The 18,059-nt window shown below is 39.7% G+C and overlaps 1 protein-coding gene across 2 annotated transcripts in view; it reads right to left on the reverse strand.

The window, feature by feature from the left end:
- Nucleotides 1-2,966: 2,966 nt before the first annotated feature.
- LOC129755255 (zwei Ig domain protein zig-8-like) overlaps nt 2,967-18,059 on the reverse strand; it is a 98,448-nt gene continuing 83,355 nt past the window's right edge. The window contains exon 4 of one of the 2 annotated variants that reach the window (XM_055751642.1): nt 2,967-4,260. In XM_055751642.1, the coding sequence (XP_055607617.1) occupies nt 3,548-4,260 (713 nt within the window). In that variant the 3' untranslated portion in view covers nt 2,967-3,547. The remainder of the gene's footprint in view (nt 4,261-18,059) is intronic. The other variant, XM_055751643.1, reaches the window with a different exon arrangement.

Here is an 18,059-nt window from a genome sequence, read left to right on the forward strand (position 1 = left end):
TTGAAACCAAAATTTCGACGTTCCCACGGTTCGACGACATTCTGTAGAAATAGTTCCCGATATGTATTTTGGTTGATCTTCACTCCTTCAGGGACAAAAATCAGCGGAGTCCGGCCATCACGAGTGGTTCCGGCCCAAACCATCACCGATGCTGGTTTCTGTCGCCGGGTGGCCGTTAGCAAGTTGGCATGGCTTCGTGATCTGTCAGGCAACCAAATTCTGTAGTTCTGCTTATTCACGAACTGCTGTACGGTGAAGAATTTCTCGTCGGTAAACACGATATTCTTCAACTTTTCTTCCGCGACCCTCTTCAGCAGCGCCTTCGCTCGTTTTACCCGTCTTGTTTCTGCTTCACCGTAAGGTCTTGAACCTTTTGGATCTTGTAGGGCTTGGTCTGAAGTTTATCTTTCAGGATCTGACGGAGCCTTCGATCCGATATGTTTAGATACTCTGCCAATTTAGTGGCATTACGACGAGGATTTCTCTCAAGGCGCTTCTTGACAATCTTCGCCATGGCAGGTATCACTACAGTAGGTCGGCGTCCCCCACCATACCGTTTTTTGGCACTTCCGGTATCCATGTATCTTTCAACTGTACGGTATACAAAACTTCTGCACACACTTATATCGGACGGCTCACGAACTATGTCCTTCTGCCGTTTGCCAGCTATGAGCAAGGCAACTACAGCGCTACGTTTCTGTTCGAGATCCATTTTTCCGGATAACACCTGATTACAAAAGTAACACTTACATCCAATGATAACTAAGACTTAATGTAAACAAAGTGACGAGGGGTCGTTCGATACTGTTTCGTGTGCAACGAAATAATAACTGTTAATGTTATGTAGCAGTGCAATTGCCGGGCCCTGTAAATTGGACCACAGACGGTACATGAAGTCTCTTCTTGATAATCGATTTTTAAAATTTAATACGAAACCCTCGATACCGGTAAAAACAATGTGCTTTTGGCTTTCCTACTCTTCAAGCAAAAATTCGAAATCAGCTTTGCAAAGTTCATGTGTTCCATATTCTAGCAAATTCTCATTGCTACTTAACGTCGAAAAAATAGCTGTGACGGAAAAATGCGATAAACTGAGGCGCGGGAATGAAAAGTGGTAACAGTGTTCAAGTAAACGATTATAATAAAAAAAAAATATTTTTTTCTGAAAACGAACATCTCTATAATTACATTCACTGAAAACCAGTTTTGGTGAAATTTTGGAAAAAAAATCAAGATCACCCCCCCCCCCCCCCCCCCACCACCGGAAATGTTCGATAATAATAAATATAACCCATCACTAGTACATTTTATGATATTTCGAGTCTCAAATCGTTTTCAGTATTTGTCCAGATTCAACGTCAGTGTAGGAATAGAGTTGTTTTTGACGTTTCTTACGCACACTTGCTGAGCGTGTACAGATGAGACGGGACAATCAACCTCAAAAACTCTCGGTACAAAAAACGGGCAGCCGGTCGACACACATGGTCGTTTTTTAGGTTAATTGTCCCAAAACAAGAAAGTGTTGGTGAAACATCCAGCATAATATCACGAACACTACCAGCGGCAAATAGGACTATTAGGATATATTGACAGTTTTACACGAACACCACCTTAGCAGGAGGCCTCAGCCATAACCTCAAACCATGGGAGAACAGAATCGATTTTTGAGAAGGGCGCACGATAAACGCGTTTTTCTGGTACTCATATCGACAAATTCGCCCTGCGAAAAAAACGATACACGGTGTTCTTGTTTTGATTTATTTGGGCGTTCAGGGTTGCCAAGTGCATTGATATTTGGAAAATGATTATATTTTTTAATTGCATTGTTATTGCATTGTTATTGAAAAACCTTTTCATAAGTACTGAGAATTTGCAATATTCCCGTAGATTTCTAAAAAAAAAGAAATGCAATTAAATGCGTAGAAATTGATTGCAACATTTGTCTGAATGGAATAACAACTGCCTGTATCGCACACTTAAACAATGTAGCGAATTATGTGGATTTGTTTAAATCAGAGCATGCAGGAGATTATTTTCAAAGTCAACATAGACGGGCTTTCATTAAATTACTTTTTTTTGTAACAGTTAATGATTTGGCATTCGTTTAGAAGATAGAAACAAATTTTGAATCTATCAAGCAGTATATGAAAACATATTTCAGATGTTTTAAATTCACCTTGAAAATTCATTAGAAAAATATAGCTTATCTTCATCGATTTTGGGACGCCTCATAATGAATTCAAACGTTTAGCTGTTGACATTTAAAAAATTTAATCAATTCAGAAATATTATAATTAGATGAAATCAAACAAATACTGATTTTAGTAACGCACCTAGCAACACTGGTGAGGCCGCCAGCAAATCAAAGTTTGAGGTTATGGCTGAGGCCAATTTTTCGCCAATACTATCGTCCGTATATACCCTTATTGAGGAAAGGAATTTGTTGCGCCCACTGCTAAAAACTCCTCCTGCGGTGTAATTTCAAGGTAGAACTAGGTAGCCGAACTCCATCAACTGACAGTTGCGAATATCACTTGCACCAACACAAGCGCGCACTGTCTGTCAACGCGGGTCGGCGGATAGGAACTAGCTAGTCTAGCAATTTCCGCTTATCAGTCTGTATCAGAAAGTTTTGGAGAATATATTGAGCTGTCGAAATGTAGAACATAATTTGTTGTTCGCGTTTGAATAAACTTAAAATCCATTGCGTAAAACTTGCGTTCTAAATTTAGTTGATCCGGATAGAAAAATTAAACACAACTTAGGGTCCGGTTTTATCGCTCGACGGTACAGAAATTTTTAACGGGACAAAAAGTATGAAATTGACTAAGAGCAAACAAATGTTTTTTAATCATTTCACTATCACGTTCCACTGGATAAGAAACCTATGTTAACTGTGTTTTTATACTTCTGGAATTCGAAGACACTCCAACTTCTTGAATTAAAATGCCAACACTTATTTACGATTCAGATTTATTTTTATATACTTTCCATAATTTTTGTACATTCATTTATCATATATTGTTTTATGGTATTTTCTCATAATGCATTATATTTTTTTCATCGGGTTGGAATTAATTTTTCGTCATAGTTTTGTTGTTGTTTAATATGAAAATATCACTCAATTACCAATACTCTCTCGTGTTTTGCTTTAAACTTCGTTTCGTTTTCACCATAACACTTCAACGGGGTTTATAAAAACAAATTCAGCATCTCTGGCTTCCGCTTGGAATTCCAACCATTCACTAATCGATCCGAGTTTTTTTTTACTTTTTTGTTTGTCTAGAGTTTTTTTTGTTTTAAATTTCAGTTAGCTGCTTTCCTTTGGAAATTAATTTGAAATTTTTAAACTTATTCCATTTTGAGTCTAATAATAGATACCTAAAGCTTATTTTAATAACAGATTTTTCTTTCTTAGACTACATTTTATGTAATTTTTAATCCTTAGATTTCTGCATTAATCTTTGCTGATTTTTTTGTCAGTTAATGTTAAATTTACAGTAACCATCATGATTGATTAACCTACGGCTTCAAATGTTTCTATTTTTCATCTAACTGCGAATCTTCGATTCCACAAATAGTGATTCAACACGAACGTAAATGAGTGATCGTTAATATACGAGTCGCCGGATGGCCGAAGGGATTGCCTCCGGCTGACCCGTTGCGTAGTCCTCCTCCAAAGCCTCTGGAGTGGTCGAAGCAGCGGAAGGAGGACACTTGTTGGCCACCATCGGTGTTTGTTCCGTGGCAGCCGGGAAGATATTAGGACCTGTGCCAGCAGCTGGACCAGCACCAGTTGTGCTAGCCTGGTGCGTACTTGGGCAAGCAAAAGCCGCAGAAAGGAACAGATGGACGTCACTAGGGTGAGTAGCGAAGATGGTTGCGAGCTACGGCTGCTTCGAGTTCCAGTCTTGCTGTCAAAGTCACAGAACACTAGGCGATGATGATTGAGTTGCTTAGCTGCTGCTGCTTGATTGATCAATACTCGATAGACGGTGTGCGTTAGGCGAAGAATCGGTCCAACCAAAAATCGGTCGGAGTAGGCGGCATTTAGTAGCCAGCTAGCTACGTTGCGGATGTTCCGGATGCAGGATCTCGTCGACCGGAAGCCAGAAACAGCCGGTAGGAAACCGAAACTAGCGACGAGATGCAGACAGACAAAAGCACCGAGAACTGATGGAGATGAGGCGTGCGATGATGCGGTTGGCCCGCGCGCTGCATTGCTGCTGGGTACTCCCCTGGAAACAGAATGGGAAACACCTGTCAAATTTTTCTCAAAGGCTGTCCTTTAACGTTTAGATGGGCATATGTACTACAAATTGTATGATTTATGGTATTTATTGGACTAGAATCGTAGAAGATAAGGAAAGTCGCAAATTTTGCGAGAAAACTTCTTCAAGTTAAACTTAATTTTTTTTAGTATTTTTTTTATTTAGATTGCAAATTTTAATACCTTTTTGTTAAACTTAAATAAACAGAAATAACAACGTTCATCAACTTTGGTTTTTTTTTAAATCAAAGTTACAATACTAAAGTTATAAATTTTACGATAAAATTACCGGTAGGCCATGATTTGTAGGCCATTGCACTTAGTCTTACTCACACCCATGTAACCTATCGATATAGCGTTCTATACGCTCATTTTTGCACCTTTTGGAAAGTAGAGATCCTAACAGGCGGCTAAAATAGCTTGTACACTAAAGTGACCACAAAATTGCACTATGTCTGAGATTCTGGGGGCTTGACCTTCAAATGACAGTTTATTATGTAAGAAACAAACTTTTATATGGAGACTACTAAGAAAAATTATGTATAGGGGCCGTACAGGTTCGAATAAAAAAAAAAACAATTTTTGCGAAACTTTTCCCTAATTAAACTCTTAGAGCTTGAAAACGTTTATATGATGTGTCTCTTAGTTTTTTTTAAATTTTCTTTCTAGGCCGATATAGAAGTATGATTGTTTGTGGCGAAGCCGTCTTTATTATCTGACGAAACCATCTGTGACATCACCTTTGCCCAACTTGAAAACATTGTAGACATATGTAGGAACCGTAAACTGGGGAACATTGATCACTTTTTTAATTCATTTCAGAATATTTTGGAAGGGGTTGCTTTTTTATAGATCTTAAAAGTTTTAGAATACTAACTGAGGTAAGGAGTGTAAAGCATTGATAGTAGAATATTCAATCGACATTTAGAGGCTATAACTAAATGTTTCTTACAATACCAGATTTCATGTTTCAGGGTGAAGTATGTTTTACATAGAATCTGGTCGCATCTTTTCATTTAAAGCAGCGCCCCTAGTTGTCACATCGCGAATCTATTGACAGTGTTTTGATCCGGATGGTTTGTTTACTTGGTGGTGAAAATCAAGATCATATCAAAGATCAAATCAAAGATCAAATCAAAATCAAGATTGATGCAGTCAGTCAAAAGTCATCGACGATGGAACGCGAAAGGCTAGAGAAAATTCTGCACACTCACGTAGAGAAACCGACATGGTCAGGGGTAAAGATCGCGAAATTTCTGAAATATCCAAAATCGACTGTAAATTCGGTGCTGCAACGTTACCGGGAGACCCTTACGGTGGATCGATCAAAACAAACCAGGTGTAGCAGTTCACAATAATCCTGGAATCTCCTTGCGTGATTTGGCGAAAAAGTTCAAGACGAACCACAGTATAGCTCGACGAATTTGTTTGCGAGAAGGTTTGCGGTCGTATCATGCAAGCAAACGCCCCAACAGGACACTGTCACAAAACCTGGTTGCCAAAATCAGGGCAAGGAAGTTGTACGAGAAAGTGTTGACCAAGTACAACTAATGCATTTTGATGGACGACGAAACTTACATCAAAATGGATTTTGGACAAACACCCGGTAACAAATTTTACCTTGCGAAGCGTGAAGGGAATGTTGCGGGTAGATTCAAGTTTGTTTTCGCAGATAAATTTACTCGTAAGTTGTTGATTTGGCAAGGGATCTGCAGTTGTAGGAAGAAGACTACGATTTTCATTACTGGAGATACAATGAATGGAAATGTTTACAAAGAAGAATGTCTCCAGAAGAGGGTTTGGCCATTCATTCGGTCCCAAAAAGGTCCGGTGAAGTTCTGGGCGGACCTGGCAAGCTGCCACTACAGCCGGGATGTGATTAAGTGGTATAAGGAGAACAAGATCGATTTGTTGAAAAAAGTATCAATCCACCAAACTGTCCGGAATTTCGTTCCATCGAGAAATATTGGGCAATAGTTAAGGGCAAACTGAAGAAATGTGGCAGAACTATGAAAAAACCCGCTCAAATGGAAAAAATGGTGGAACAAGATGGCGATTGAGGTTACCAGCAGTACTGTGCAGAAAATGATGGGTGGTACCAAGAAAAAAGTTCGAAAATTCATCCGAAAAGCTTTTTTCCCTTAAAGTGCAATAAAACCCTACAAAATGACATTTTTACTTATTTCTTTGCGGAGAAATGATTCATTTTATCCGACCAGATTCCATGTGAAACAGACTTTCACTTTGATATCTCTTAACGTATCTCAACATTTTCAAAATTATTATTTTGATGCCATTTAGCACAGAAGGCTTAAAACATCAACAACAGTAATTTTTGGTTTGGACTGAATTGATTTTTTCAACGGTTTTTTTTTTTTTCAAAAACAAATATAATCAAAAGATAGACGAAGTAAGAAAGTTGCTGCATACACTTAGAGGCAAAAACTATAAACATTTATCAATATTTTTTGGCTATAAAAACAAATGAAATTTTACCTTCATGCAATCCCCAAGGTTCTCCCACTGTTGTTTTTTTTTTTTTGTTTAAACTTTATCATATGATAGGGTTTGGAGCCATTTTTTCTATACAGGCTTTCTCATAAAAAATGTCCGTTTTTTTAAATATCCAAAAAAAAATTCACAGAATCACTATAAAAATAACCCTAAAACTATACATATACAAAGGAAAAAAGTTAAACTTTCACATAAGAAAACCCATCTGCTATTTTTTTTGTCAGTAGAGTTGTTTGTTTGGGAAACTTTGAAAAAAAAACAGATATTTCAGAACTTTAAAATTATATTGAAAGAAATACAAAAAATCTCCAACTTTAAACCAAATTAAACTTAAATGAAACTCAATTTTATGGCTTTCAAACGTAGAAAACAGTCAGATATTTTAACTTCAGACTTAGTTGATCATGTTTATCTGCAAAAGTTTCATGTTGATCAAAGTTACACTGATGATAATAGGTCCCCCATTTAACGGTACACACCTTTTTTTATTACTAACAGAAACAGTTATAAAAAAGCAAGTATAATATTGACCTGCAATTAAAATTGTAAATTTATCGTCAATCTATGCCTGTTAAAAGTGCTTTGAATTCAGAATTGATTTTTTTAAGCTTATCTTAAGAGATATGTTTGCATAAGATTTCTAAATCTGGTTCATGAATCATTAAATCCAAAAATATATGTTTGTCGTTCTCCTTCGTTGGACATAAGCAATCTATAAACAAGGGGAGAGTTAAGTATCATGGGCCACATTTTTTTTTGCTCCATAACTTCTTTGTGATGAAAGATAAATTGAAAAAGATAAACTTTATGGTTTTCTACATTTATAAGATATATTGGGCATTTTTTTAAATTTTTTTATCAAATTATTTTTCCAGATACTGACTGTTTTAACAAAAAATTTTTTATTTGGATTTTGATTTCTGGTGAAGAAATGAAAAGATAGTTGTTTTTATCGAATAGATTCTGAAACATGGCTCGCGAACGTTTTGGCGAAATTCCTTACATAAGAGTTAGGTTCGTCTCTATGACATTGAATAAAATTGACAGAATATTTTCCAGAACTCTTCATTTGACCTAAGAAAACTTTACAGGTTGGTTAAATACATTTAATGCTATGTGTAATACCTTGATTCGTCAGCTGAGATGTTCCGTTCCTCCAATTCCAATAGTACAATTTCCAAATCCTTATCCTGTTTCGATTGCCGGGTCTGCTACAAGGGAGTGTTCTTCCAAAGCCAAATTCCAATCCAGTCCAAAGAAAATCCGAGTCCGTTAGCGTTCCAATAATATAACTTGACTTTATTTGCCGAACAAAAACTTTATTTTTACACTCCCGTAGTTTCAACTTTCCTTTATTGAGGTTCGATAGCAACTAACTGCCTATCAGCTGATTGTTTTGAATTCCAATTAGAATCGTTCTGACTTATCGCTATGTGATGTTGCTTATAAGAATTATGTTTGTTTTTCAGTGTTAGGGGTGTTCAATTGTAAGTTACTGTTCAGTGTATCAATGAGTAAGTGTATAACAGTTACATAATAACTAGTGTGGCTAACATTCCGGCCTCCTTGAACTTGTTTCAAAATCAATGCTTAACTACATATTCTATCTTAAAATTATCAACTTGAATCGCATTAATCATCGATTTTTAAGATGAGTTTCGCCAGAATTAGCAGATTCGTCGATCGGCAATGGGCATAGCCTCGATGACGGTCGTTTGTAAATTCCCGTTGCAGTCCGTACAGTGACCACCCGGATCACGCCGTCGTCTCCTGGATGAACCGCAATCACTCTGGCAAGAGGCCAGTTAAGAGGTGGAATATTGTCCTCGCGAAGCACCACAACATCGTCTACATGAATATGGTGTGGTCGGCCGATTTTGGTGGACGCTTGAAGTTCGGTGAGATACTCCTTACTCCATCGATGCCAGTAATGCTGGAACAGCTGCTGCCTTTGCTGGTAGTGGGTGAGGCGGTTGATGGGTACATTGCGGATGTCTGGATCAGGTAGATCGGTCATACGAGTACCGATTAAAAAATGGGATGGCGTGAGAGCGTCTATGTCAGCAGGATCATCGGTGAGTGGAGTCAAGGGTCTAGAGTTAAGAGCGGCGCTTATTTGAACTAAAAGCGTGGTGAAGTCTTCGAATGAGAGCTGGCGCAATCCAATGACTCTTTTGAGGGAAGACTTAACGTTGCGAACGGCAGCTTCCCAAAGGCCTCCAAAATTAGGTGCTCTGGGAGGAATAAATTTCCATTTAATACCTTGGTGGGTGAGTTCGTTTGAGAGTTTTGCTTGTGTCTGCTTCAGATTGAGGAAATCGTACAAAGTTTTCAGCTCTTGCTTGGCACCAACAAAATTTTTAGCATTATCAGAGTGCATTTCAGCTGGTATTCCGTGATGACCAATAAATCGGCGAAAGGCAGAAATGAAGCTAGCAGTGGATAAGTCACCAACAAGCTCCAAATGTATAGCCTTTGTCGAAAAGCAAACGAACACCGAGATGTAACATTTTGGGCTGGCTGCACGACGATGTGGCGGTTTTAGGAAAAACGGTCCGCAATAATCAACCCCAGTAATGTGGAAAGGTTTGCTGGCATGAACTCTTGTGGAAGGTAGTTGTCCGGTTGGCTGTTGTAGAGAAGTTGGATTTGATCGAAAACACTCGTAACATCTTCGTATCACTGACTTAACAGCTCTTTTCCCATGGATGGGCCAGAACTCCTGGCGCAGGACTGATAATGTTAATCTGTGGCTTCCATGCATAGTTCTGATGTGGGTATAATTAATCAGCTGATGGGTGAAAGGATGTGTGGGTGGTAAAACAGCTGGATGTTGAACGCAGTATTTCTCGCTGGAATTATTTAAACGGCCTCCTACGCGTATGATGCCATTTTTGTCCAAAAATGGATTAAGCAACTTGAGAGAAGATTTCGATGAGACATTGTGAAGAATTTTGAGGTGCTTAATCTCATTAAAGTAATGTTCTGATTGGATGAGTCTAACTAAAGCCATCTTGGCTGAATAAAGTTCATCTGCTGTTACTGTTAAAGCGCAAATTTTTCGGTCGGGCGTTCTACAATTAATCGAAAATCGCAAGCAAAACGCTACAATGCGTAATAAAGTGTTCAATGTGTGTTGGGTTTTGAAAAACTCAAGACTTTCGGGTGCCTTCGGTGCAGATAGTGCATTTACGATTTTGCGTATTTCTAGCTGTCCTTCATCTAAAGTATCAAGCAGGTTCTGAGCGGGCCAATCCTTCTCGGGCTCTCGTAACCATTTTGGACCATTCTTCCAAAGTTGATTTTCCAAGAAGGCTTCAACGTTCAACCCTCGCGAGACCAGATCGGCCGGATTTTCCTTCCCAGCGATGTGATTCCACTGATGCCCAAAAGTGCAAGTTTGTATTGACGAAACACGATTGGCTACGAAAGTATTCCATGTATTTGGTTGAGCCTTCAACCAATGAAGGACGATTGTTGAGTCAGACCAGAAGACAGACTTGACATTGTTGAGTGATAGAGCCTTGATGATGTTGGAGTGGAGTTCCGCAGCCTCCTTTGCTGCGCACAACTCTAACCTGGGTAATGTCAATCGTTTGAGAGGTGCCACGCGTGATTTAGCAGCCAATAGTTCTACTCGCACACCTCCGGAAGGATCAGTACTGCGTAAATAAACACAAGCTCCATAAGCAAGCTCAGAAGCATCGGCAAAACAGTGTATCTGGGCCTGGACGTAATTCGATGCGAATGCGAATCTGCTGATCTTCAGTTTACACAATGATGGCAATTCTCCGTAAAATTTAAGCCACTTCTGCTCTACTGAATTCGGAACCGGATCGTCCCACTTGGTTTGAAGCAAAGCGAGCTCTTGCATAAGTATTTTAGCCGTTACAACCACGGGAGAAATCAAACCTAATGGATCGAACAATTTTGCTATGGTAGATAAAACCTTTCTTCTGGTCCACATGCAATTTTCTGGTTCAGGAATGTGAACGAAGTGCAGTTCATCGGCTTTGGGATCCCAAGTAATCCCCAAGGTCTTAACTTCTTCTCCAGGGTCAAAATCAAAGGTAATGGTTAAATGAGTACCAAGCAGATTATCTGGGAGCCCGTTCAAAACCTCAGGTCGATTGGAGCATAGTTTTCTCAATGGGAATCCGCCCTTTTTCATAGCTGCGATTAATTCGTTACGGAGGAGTATGGCATCTTCGATTGAAGCTGCCCCAGTGATGCAATCGTCTACATAAAAATCATTCTCAATCACTTGTTTTGCTCGAGGGAAGTTTATTCCTTCATCTTGGGCTAATTGTTGGAGACATCTAGTAGCTAAAAATGATGAGGGGGTCAATCCATATGTAACGGTAAGTAATTCGTAAATATCGAGTGGATCATGTTTCGAAAATCTCCAGAAAATCCTTTGAAGCAATGTATCATCAGAGTGTAGGCGAACTTGTCTATACATTTTCTCAACGTCCCCTACTAAAGCTACTTCATGCTTTCGAAATCTTAGTAGAAGAGTGAGAAGACTGTCTTGTATAGTCGGACCCTTTAGTAGACAGTCATTTAGTGAAAATCCAGTATCTGTACGTGCTGATCCGTCGAACACAACGCGCACCTTTGTTGTCGTGCTTGAGTCCTTAACGACTGCGTGGTGTGGTAAATAATAAATCTTTCGAGTATTGTTTCCACCCAATTCAGTCATCATTTCGCCTTCTGTCAACTTCCTCATGTGCCCCAATTCAAGATATTCTTTCATAAAATCATGATATTGCTGCCTCATCTCACCATTGGTTTCCAAACGTTGCTCCATTTTCCAGAATCGATTTAATGCTACAGTCTTAGAACTTCCCAGCATTCTATCGAACCCCACCTTCTTCGGCAATTCAACCAAATATCGACCAATATCATCTCGTTTATAAGTGCGCTTGTAATGCTCTTCGCAATCCCTTTCTTCTGCTGTCCAAACCAATTGATTGTCATTTGTTTCGACCGTCCAAAAACGCTCAAGTTGCCTTACAAGATTTGTTGAGTCCGTAGCTACGTTGCAAATTACAGAGGCTGGATTCGTAATGTCTGCCTTCCCGGAAACTACCCAACCAAATACCGTATCAACCAAGTAAGGAACTCCGGGACCGAGAGATATCCGCTGCATTTCCTTTTGATAGAAAAATTGGAAGAAATGTTCAGCTCCAATCAACAAATCAATACGGCTACTAGAATTGAACTCAGGGTCAGCTAATCGATATTCTTGGGGTATTTTCCAGTGATCCACCGGTACACTTACAGCAGGCAGATCAGTCGTTACCTTTTGAAGTACCAGGAATTCCATTCCTATTGAGAAGTCGGAAATACGAGAACCAACAGTAGCGTGGACAGCGTGGCGCGCATATGATTGAGCCTGCCCAACACCGCACACTGGAATATTCACAGGTTTTCTTTTTAGTTTCAACATCTGACACAATCGCTCACTGATGATATTAGCTTGAGAACCATTATCGAGAAGTGCCCTGGCTAATTGTTTCGATCCGTTACTGTCACGTATAACCAGAACCACAGTTGAAAGAAACACAGAAGATAAACCACCTTTTAGGCCTACACTGTAAGAGCCAACTGCCTGTTCATTTAACAAATCATTTTCGCCATTCTCATCTAATTGATCTCTTGAATCTTGTTGACAATCAGTGGTTACATTATTCACTGAGGCTGGCTCACTATCGACTTTCGAAAATCCTGGATGGATGAGCGAATGATGTTTTTGATAACAAGTACGACATCTATATTTGGAGTTACAATTTCTGGCCCAATGTCCAGTTTTCAAACAGCTGCTACAAAGGCGTTTGGTATTTATAAAATTGAGACGCTCTTTAAGATCCATTTGTAAGAATTTGCCGCACTGAGACATGTAGTGAGATTCACCGCAGCAAACGCATGTCCAGTTATGATTTCCACCATCTGTTCCAACATGTATTCCCACCTGCTGACGTTTCAAAGAGCTCCGAATCTGAACTGACCCAACATCAGCGGAATTTGAACCAACGGCCTCCAAAACCCTTGTCCTTCTCTCCAAGAAATCAACCAATACAGTAAAAGAAGGATCCTCCAATGAAGCTGCGTAGTCTTCCCAAAGTTGAAGCGTATTCATGTCCAATTTTGAGCACATCCAAAAAACAATCATAGCGCCCCAATGTTCAACCTTTTCGCCAAGCTGTTTCAAAATTTTCAGCCGCTGCTCAAATTCATCTACCAACCCATGAATCGCCATAGCAGATTCCTTATTTATCCTAGGATACTCCATAAGTGCTTGAAGATGTCTTTTTTTAAGGAGTTTTTCATTGGAATACCGCTTAGTTATCGTCTCCCACGCGATAATGTAGTTTTCATTAGTAAGCGTTAACGATTCTACCAACTTTGCAGCTTCCCCCTTCAATGCAGATTTTAAATAGTGGAATTTTTGTACCTCACTAAGTTCCATTGAATCGTGAATCAAAGACACAAATGTCGCCTTGAATGACAACCACTGACGATAGTCCCCATCGAAATCTGGTATTGATATCTGCGGCAGCCGAACACCGGTGTGCAAACCCAAAGTAGTATTCCGACCTATAGTGTTATCCATGTTCATTACTGGGGGAGCCATAGGAAGTTTTGCCAACAATGATGCCCTAATCTCGTAGTATTGACTTTCAAACTTGGCCGCTGCTTCAAAGTTAACCATTTCCAACTCGTCCTTTTCATCCAGTACCGCAATTTCCTCTTGAAGCTCATCAAACGCAGCCCACTTTAATTCCAATTTATCTAAGCGCGTTTGAATCTGACCCGAATGTTTAACTGGATCATAGCTCTCCAAAAATTGAATAAATAACTTCAAAGACCCAAAAAGACGCTCTCGTTTCTTAATGTTTTCCTTCAGTTTAACCCCAGACATTTCTCACACCACCACTACCAGACCAGCAACGACGACTCGGTGATGCGATCGAAAATGTTAAAGGGAAGAACAGGAAGTACCTCCTAAACTTTGTAATTTTGTTGGACAGACACTCACCTGAGGTCTGTGCTCAACAGACCTTGTATGTATACAAGCAGGTAACTCCCGACCTTCGATCGTCCGTTTATCCAATTTCCAGAAAAAAAAAATTTCCAAGTCCTTTGCGTGTGCTGGGAGTTAAACACGTAACGTCGACTCGAAAACGCCACCAAAAAAAGTAAGAAGAAGAACAGGAAGCACCTTCTGAATGTTGTTAATTTATTGGACAGACACTCACCTGAGGTCTGTACTCAATAGACCTTGTATTAATTCAACCAGGTTACTTCCGATCACCAATCGTCCCTTTATAAAGCCTCACAGACTCTCAGTCCTTGACGTATGCAGAAGATCAATACTATATTGCGCATACGCTTAAGCAGTCACCAACGCACACCACGCCAAAATACGGTCAATGATTTATAACTGGCACACGGCTTCGTTCTAGATAAACATACGCCTCACGCATACGCCTAGCGCAGATGATGATTTGATATGATATCACTCTCGAGATGATGTGACATGAAAATGAGCAATAAAAATCGGAATAGCACCAATAAAATACAGTAAGTTAATTGGACAGGCACTCACCTGAGGCCTGTCAATTATAGGCCTTGAAATTTTGATAAAAATCAGCTTTCCGATTGCTCTTCTTAACGCTCATCAGCGGATCCTGGCGACAATACCTTTATGATGTGCTGTACGTTATGCTGCCGCTCGCCGATGCTCGCCGTAACATGCAATAATTAAGCATCCAAAAAGGCACCAATGTTTGGTTTTTAATTTGTTGGAATACCACTCACCGATTCTCAAATTAACGAATGCCTTGAAATCATATATCTACTCCACTGTTAGAGGTCCTTTCCAATCAGTTCCGTAGAGATGCCAGTAAGATCAGTTACAGTCTTTCCAATAAACAATCACCGTTCAAATCGTAGCTCGCCGCATGACATGAAAAAGAAAATCCACGAGAAGCACCACCGGATATGCTTGAAATAATGGAATGCCACTCACCTGTGGCCAAAAACTTCTAGGCCTTTGTTTTTTCTACGATGAATAAAAAAGCTCGTTCTTGAAATGGCGATTATAGCAATCACTTCCACCGTAGTAATAATACAATCCCGCCAACAAAATGTCGTTTTCTGGCGCCAGATGAAAGAGCTTGGCTTGATTCCACGTAAAATGGTCACTTGCTCAGCTGGGATCCTGGTCACGGCACCAATGTAATACCTTGATTCGTCAGCTGAGATGTTCCGTTCCTCCAATTCCAATAGTACAATTTCCAAATCCTTATCCTGTTTCGATTGCCGGGTCTGCTACAAGGGAGTGTTCTTCCAAAGCCAAATTCCAATCCAGTCCAAAGAAAATCCGAGTCCGTTAGCGTTCCAATAATATAACTTGACTTTATTTGCCGAACAAAAACTTTATTTTTACACTCCCGTAGTTTCAACTTTCCTTTATTGAGGTTCGATAGCAACTAACTGCCTATCAGCTGATTGTTTTGAATTCCAATTAGAATCGTTCTGACTTATCGCTATGTGATGTTGCTTATAAGAATTATGTTTGTTTTTCAGTGTTAGGGGTGTTCAATTGTAAGTTACTGTTCAGTGTATCAATGAGTAAGTGTATAACAGTTACATAATAACTAGTGTGGCTAACACTATGAATGTGTATAAAAACACCAAAATATAGGTGGCCAAAAAACCTCACATTGTGTGGCCCATGATTCCCCACAAGCTATAATTTGCTAATTGGTTGCGTTTGAGTGACTTATTGGAAGAGCAAAAAACTAAGATACTATACAAGCATATGAGCATATTTTGTTATGAACTTTTAACTTTGACTTTCCCACCGATGCAGATTTCGGTTGCTTGTTTATTCATGTTAGTACTTTTTTTCACTTGTGAAATAAAAAAAAACACATGATTTATATATTTATTGTTCACGGTCTTCGACACCTTAATATCATTCAGACTGATTTCTTAATCTATGCTTACAACTATCTTTACTTATATAATAATCGAAACAAACAAAAACTTGATAGAACAATTTACATGATATGTCAAATGGGTTGTAAATTTCGTTCATTCCATAATTAATTGTTCTTAAAGGCTCAAAATTCCGTAGAGAGCGAGATGGAACATGATACGGTATCATTTCGACGAGGTTAGCACTGTCTGTATTTCCGGATATAATGTCGAATGTAAACAGGCGACGAAGAAGTATAGTTCGTGAGCCGATCGGTTTGATGTTCATAATTCCTCATCGGTCATGGTAAGGTGGAAGTCTCTGAGGTTCATTCCAGGGTAGATAAGAAAGTGCGTACCTTAAAAACCGCTTGTGGACTGATTCGAGAAGCTTCACACCGCCGTTTGATTTTGATGCCCAAACTTGAATGTTGTATTCCAAACACGAGCGAGCAGTACAATGCCTTTAGGGTGGTAATATCGCTGAATCCTTTGATGTTTCGTACCAGAAATCTCAGCACTGTTTTAGCCTTCGCCATGGTTACAGCAAGATGTTCCTTGAAGTTTAGAGACTTATCCACAATTTCATCCAAATCACGAATGGAATCGGTAAACATAAGCTGTTTAAAGGTGCGCGATCTCAACTCTGCTACTAGAGACGCCTGTTGAATCCCGAGGACGGACATCATCGAATCCTAGTTACTGGAGGAATCAGTCGTGCAAGCGATTGCTATCGCTGATGACGAGAAGGTTGTCTCTTTATACTTTTTTTGGCTGTGAGAGCCAGAGGCATATCAAGGATGCCACAACGCCTTTGACTGCTGCAGTGAAATGGCCGATTTGAGGCCGATTGTTGACTCCGTAGTCAGATATCATGATATATGACTTCACTGTTCTTGCGTCTCATTCTGATTCTCGATTTGCCTCGCCTACTGACATCTGATGGTTGAGTTTCCGACACTTCCAACTTTAAGCGTTGCTGGCAGGTTGGTGGTGTGTGGTGCTCATATACCTTAAATATATTGTCATAAGCTGACGAACTGGTATCACCTATCACCAGACAGCCCCAGTCAGTGGTAAACCCCAGCCAAGAGCACACGTCGCTGGTAAGCATCCGGCACTCCCAGCCCAGCGCGAACAATCAGGCGGTTTCCACGGACAAAGCCGGAACCGCATAATGGCGATCCTGCCACAAAGCCTGGTGGAAAAAATTCTTCAAAAACATGGCGGCAATAAGTAGCCGGCTTGGAACAAGCGAGTTTGCGACAGCCTCTTCGATAGCAGCTGATGAAGTTCACTCAAAAGCGTACTGCAAGGCCGTTTTATTGCAGCTCAGAGAGCTTGTCCGAAAAAAAACGTGCCTCGAAGAGCGCAAGGTTGAGTGGCTCGGACGGGGAACCAGGGTTGCCAGGTATTTTTTTTAGTAAATTCTGGAAATTGGCCATAACAAAGTGTGGATTTGGCTGGATAATTTTTAACTATCCAGACAAATCCAGACTTTGTTATTGCCAGTTTCCAGAATTTACTAAAAAACACCTGGCAACCCTGGTTCATTTTATTTAACTCTTTTTACATAACGGTTGACAACAAGCAATATGATTACATTGTAATTACTTTCGATCTACATTGCGACATTTTTACTAAGATTTCATAGTAGCAGAAATATTCACCAGTCCATTATCCTCAGAGTTAAACTTAACATAGTTTTCAGTAGCCAATATTCCACGCATGATCGATACGTCCAATCTATTCCTTGATTTGGTCTTATTTATATTATACTCAGAAAACACGCGCTCGACGAAAGCTGACGAGTGAGATCAAGCTAATAGGCTTGGAATAAACTTCCTCAGATGCGGGAAAGCCATTTTTCCGTTACAAATCGTGGTCAAGATCTTGTTCCAAAACAGAACCACTCTGGTTCATTCGTCTGAAGAGTAATCCGAAAAGACGATATTCCGCAGCTCTTCCTGATTAATTTCTTGAACGATGTCACGACTGATAAGGTTTGGGAAACATTCGGTGAGCGGTAGAATCGATTGGTGTTTCCTGTTAAAACCTAACATTTACAGGGTCAAATTCTTCATGACAGAGATGAGGAAGTGTTATAAAAAAGCGAATTACGTTTGTTTTGAACTCGGTCAGTTGATCGTTGGTAATCTGACCTTCGTTGGTCAACTCCTTCGTACTTCCTACGTACACATTGTCCAAACTTTCGTAGTTTTGCTGATCGAACTCAACGTTATTTAAGTCGGCCAGATTTTGCATATATTCGTGCTTTAAAAAATTA

This window comes from Uranotaenia lowii, chromosome 3, assembly GCF_029784155.1.
Source record: "Uranotaenia lowii strain MFRU-FL chromosome 3, ASM2978415v1, whole genome shotgun sequence".
Classification (NCBI taxonomy): Eukaryota; Metazoa; Arthropoda; class Insecta; order Diptera; family Culicidae; genus Uranotaenia; species Uranotaenia lowii.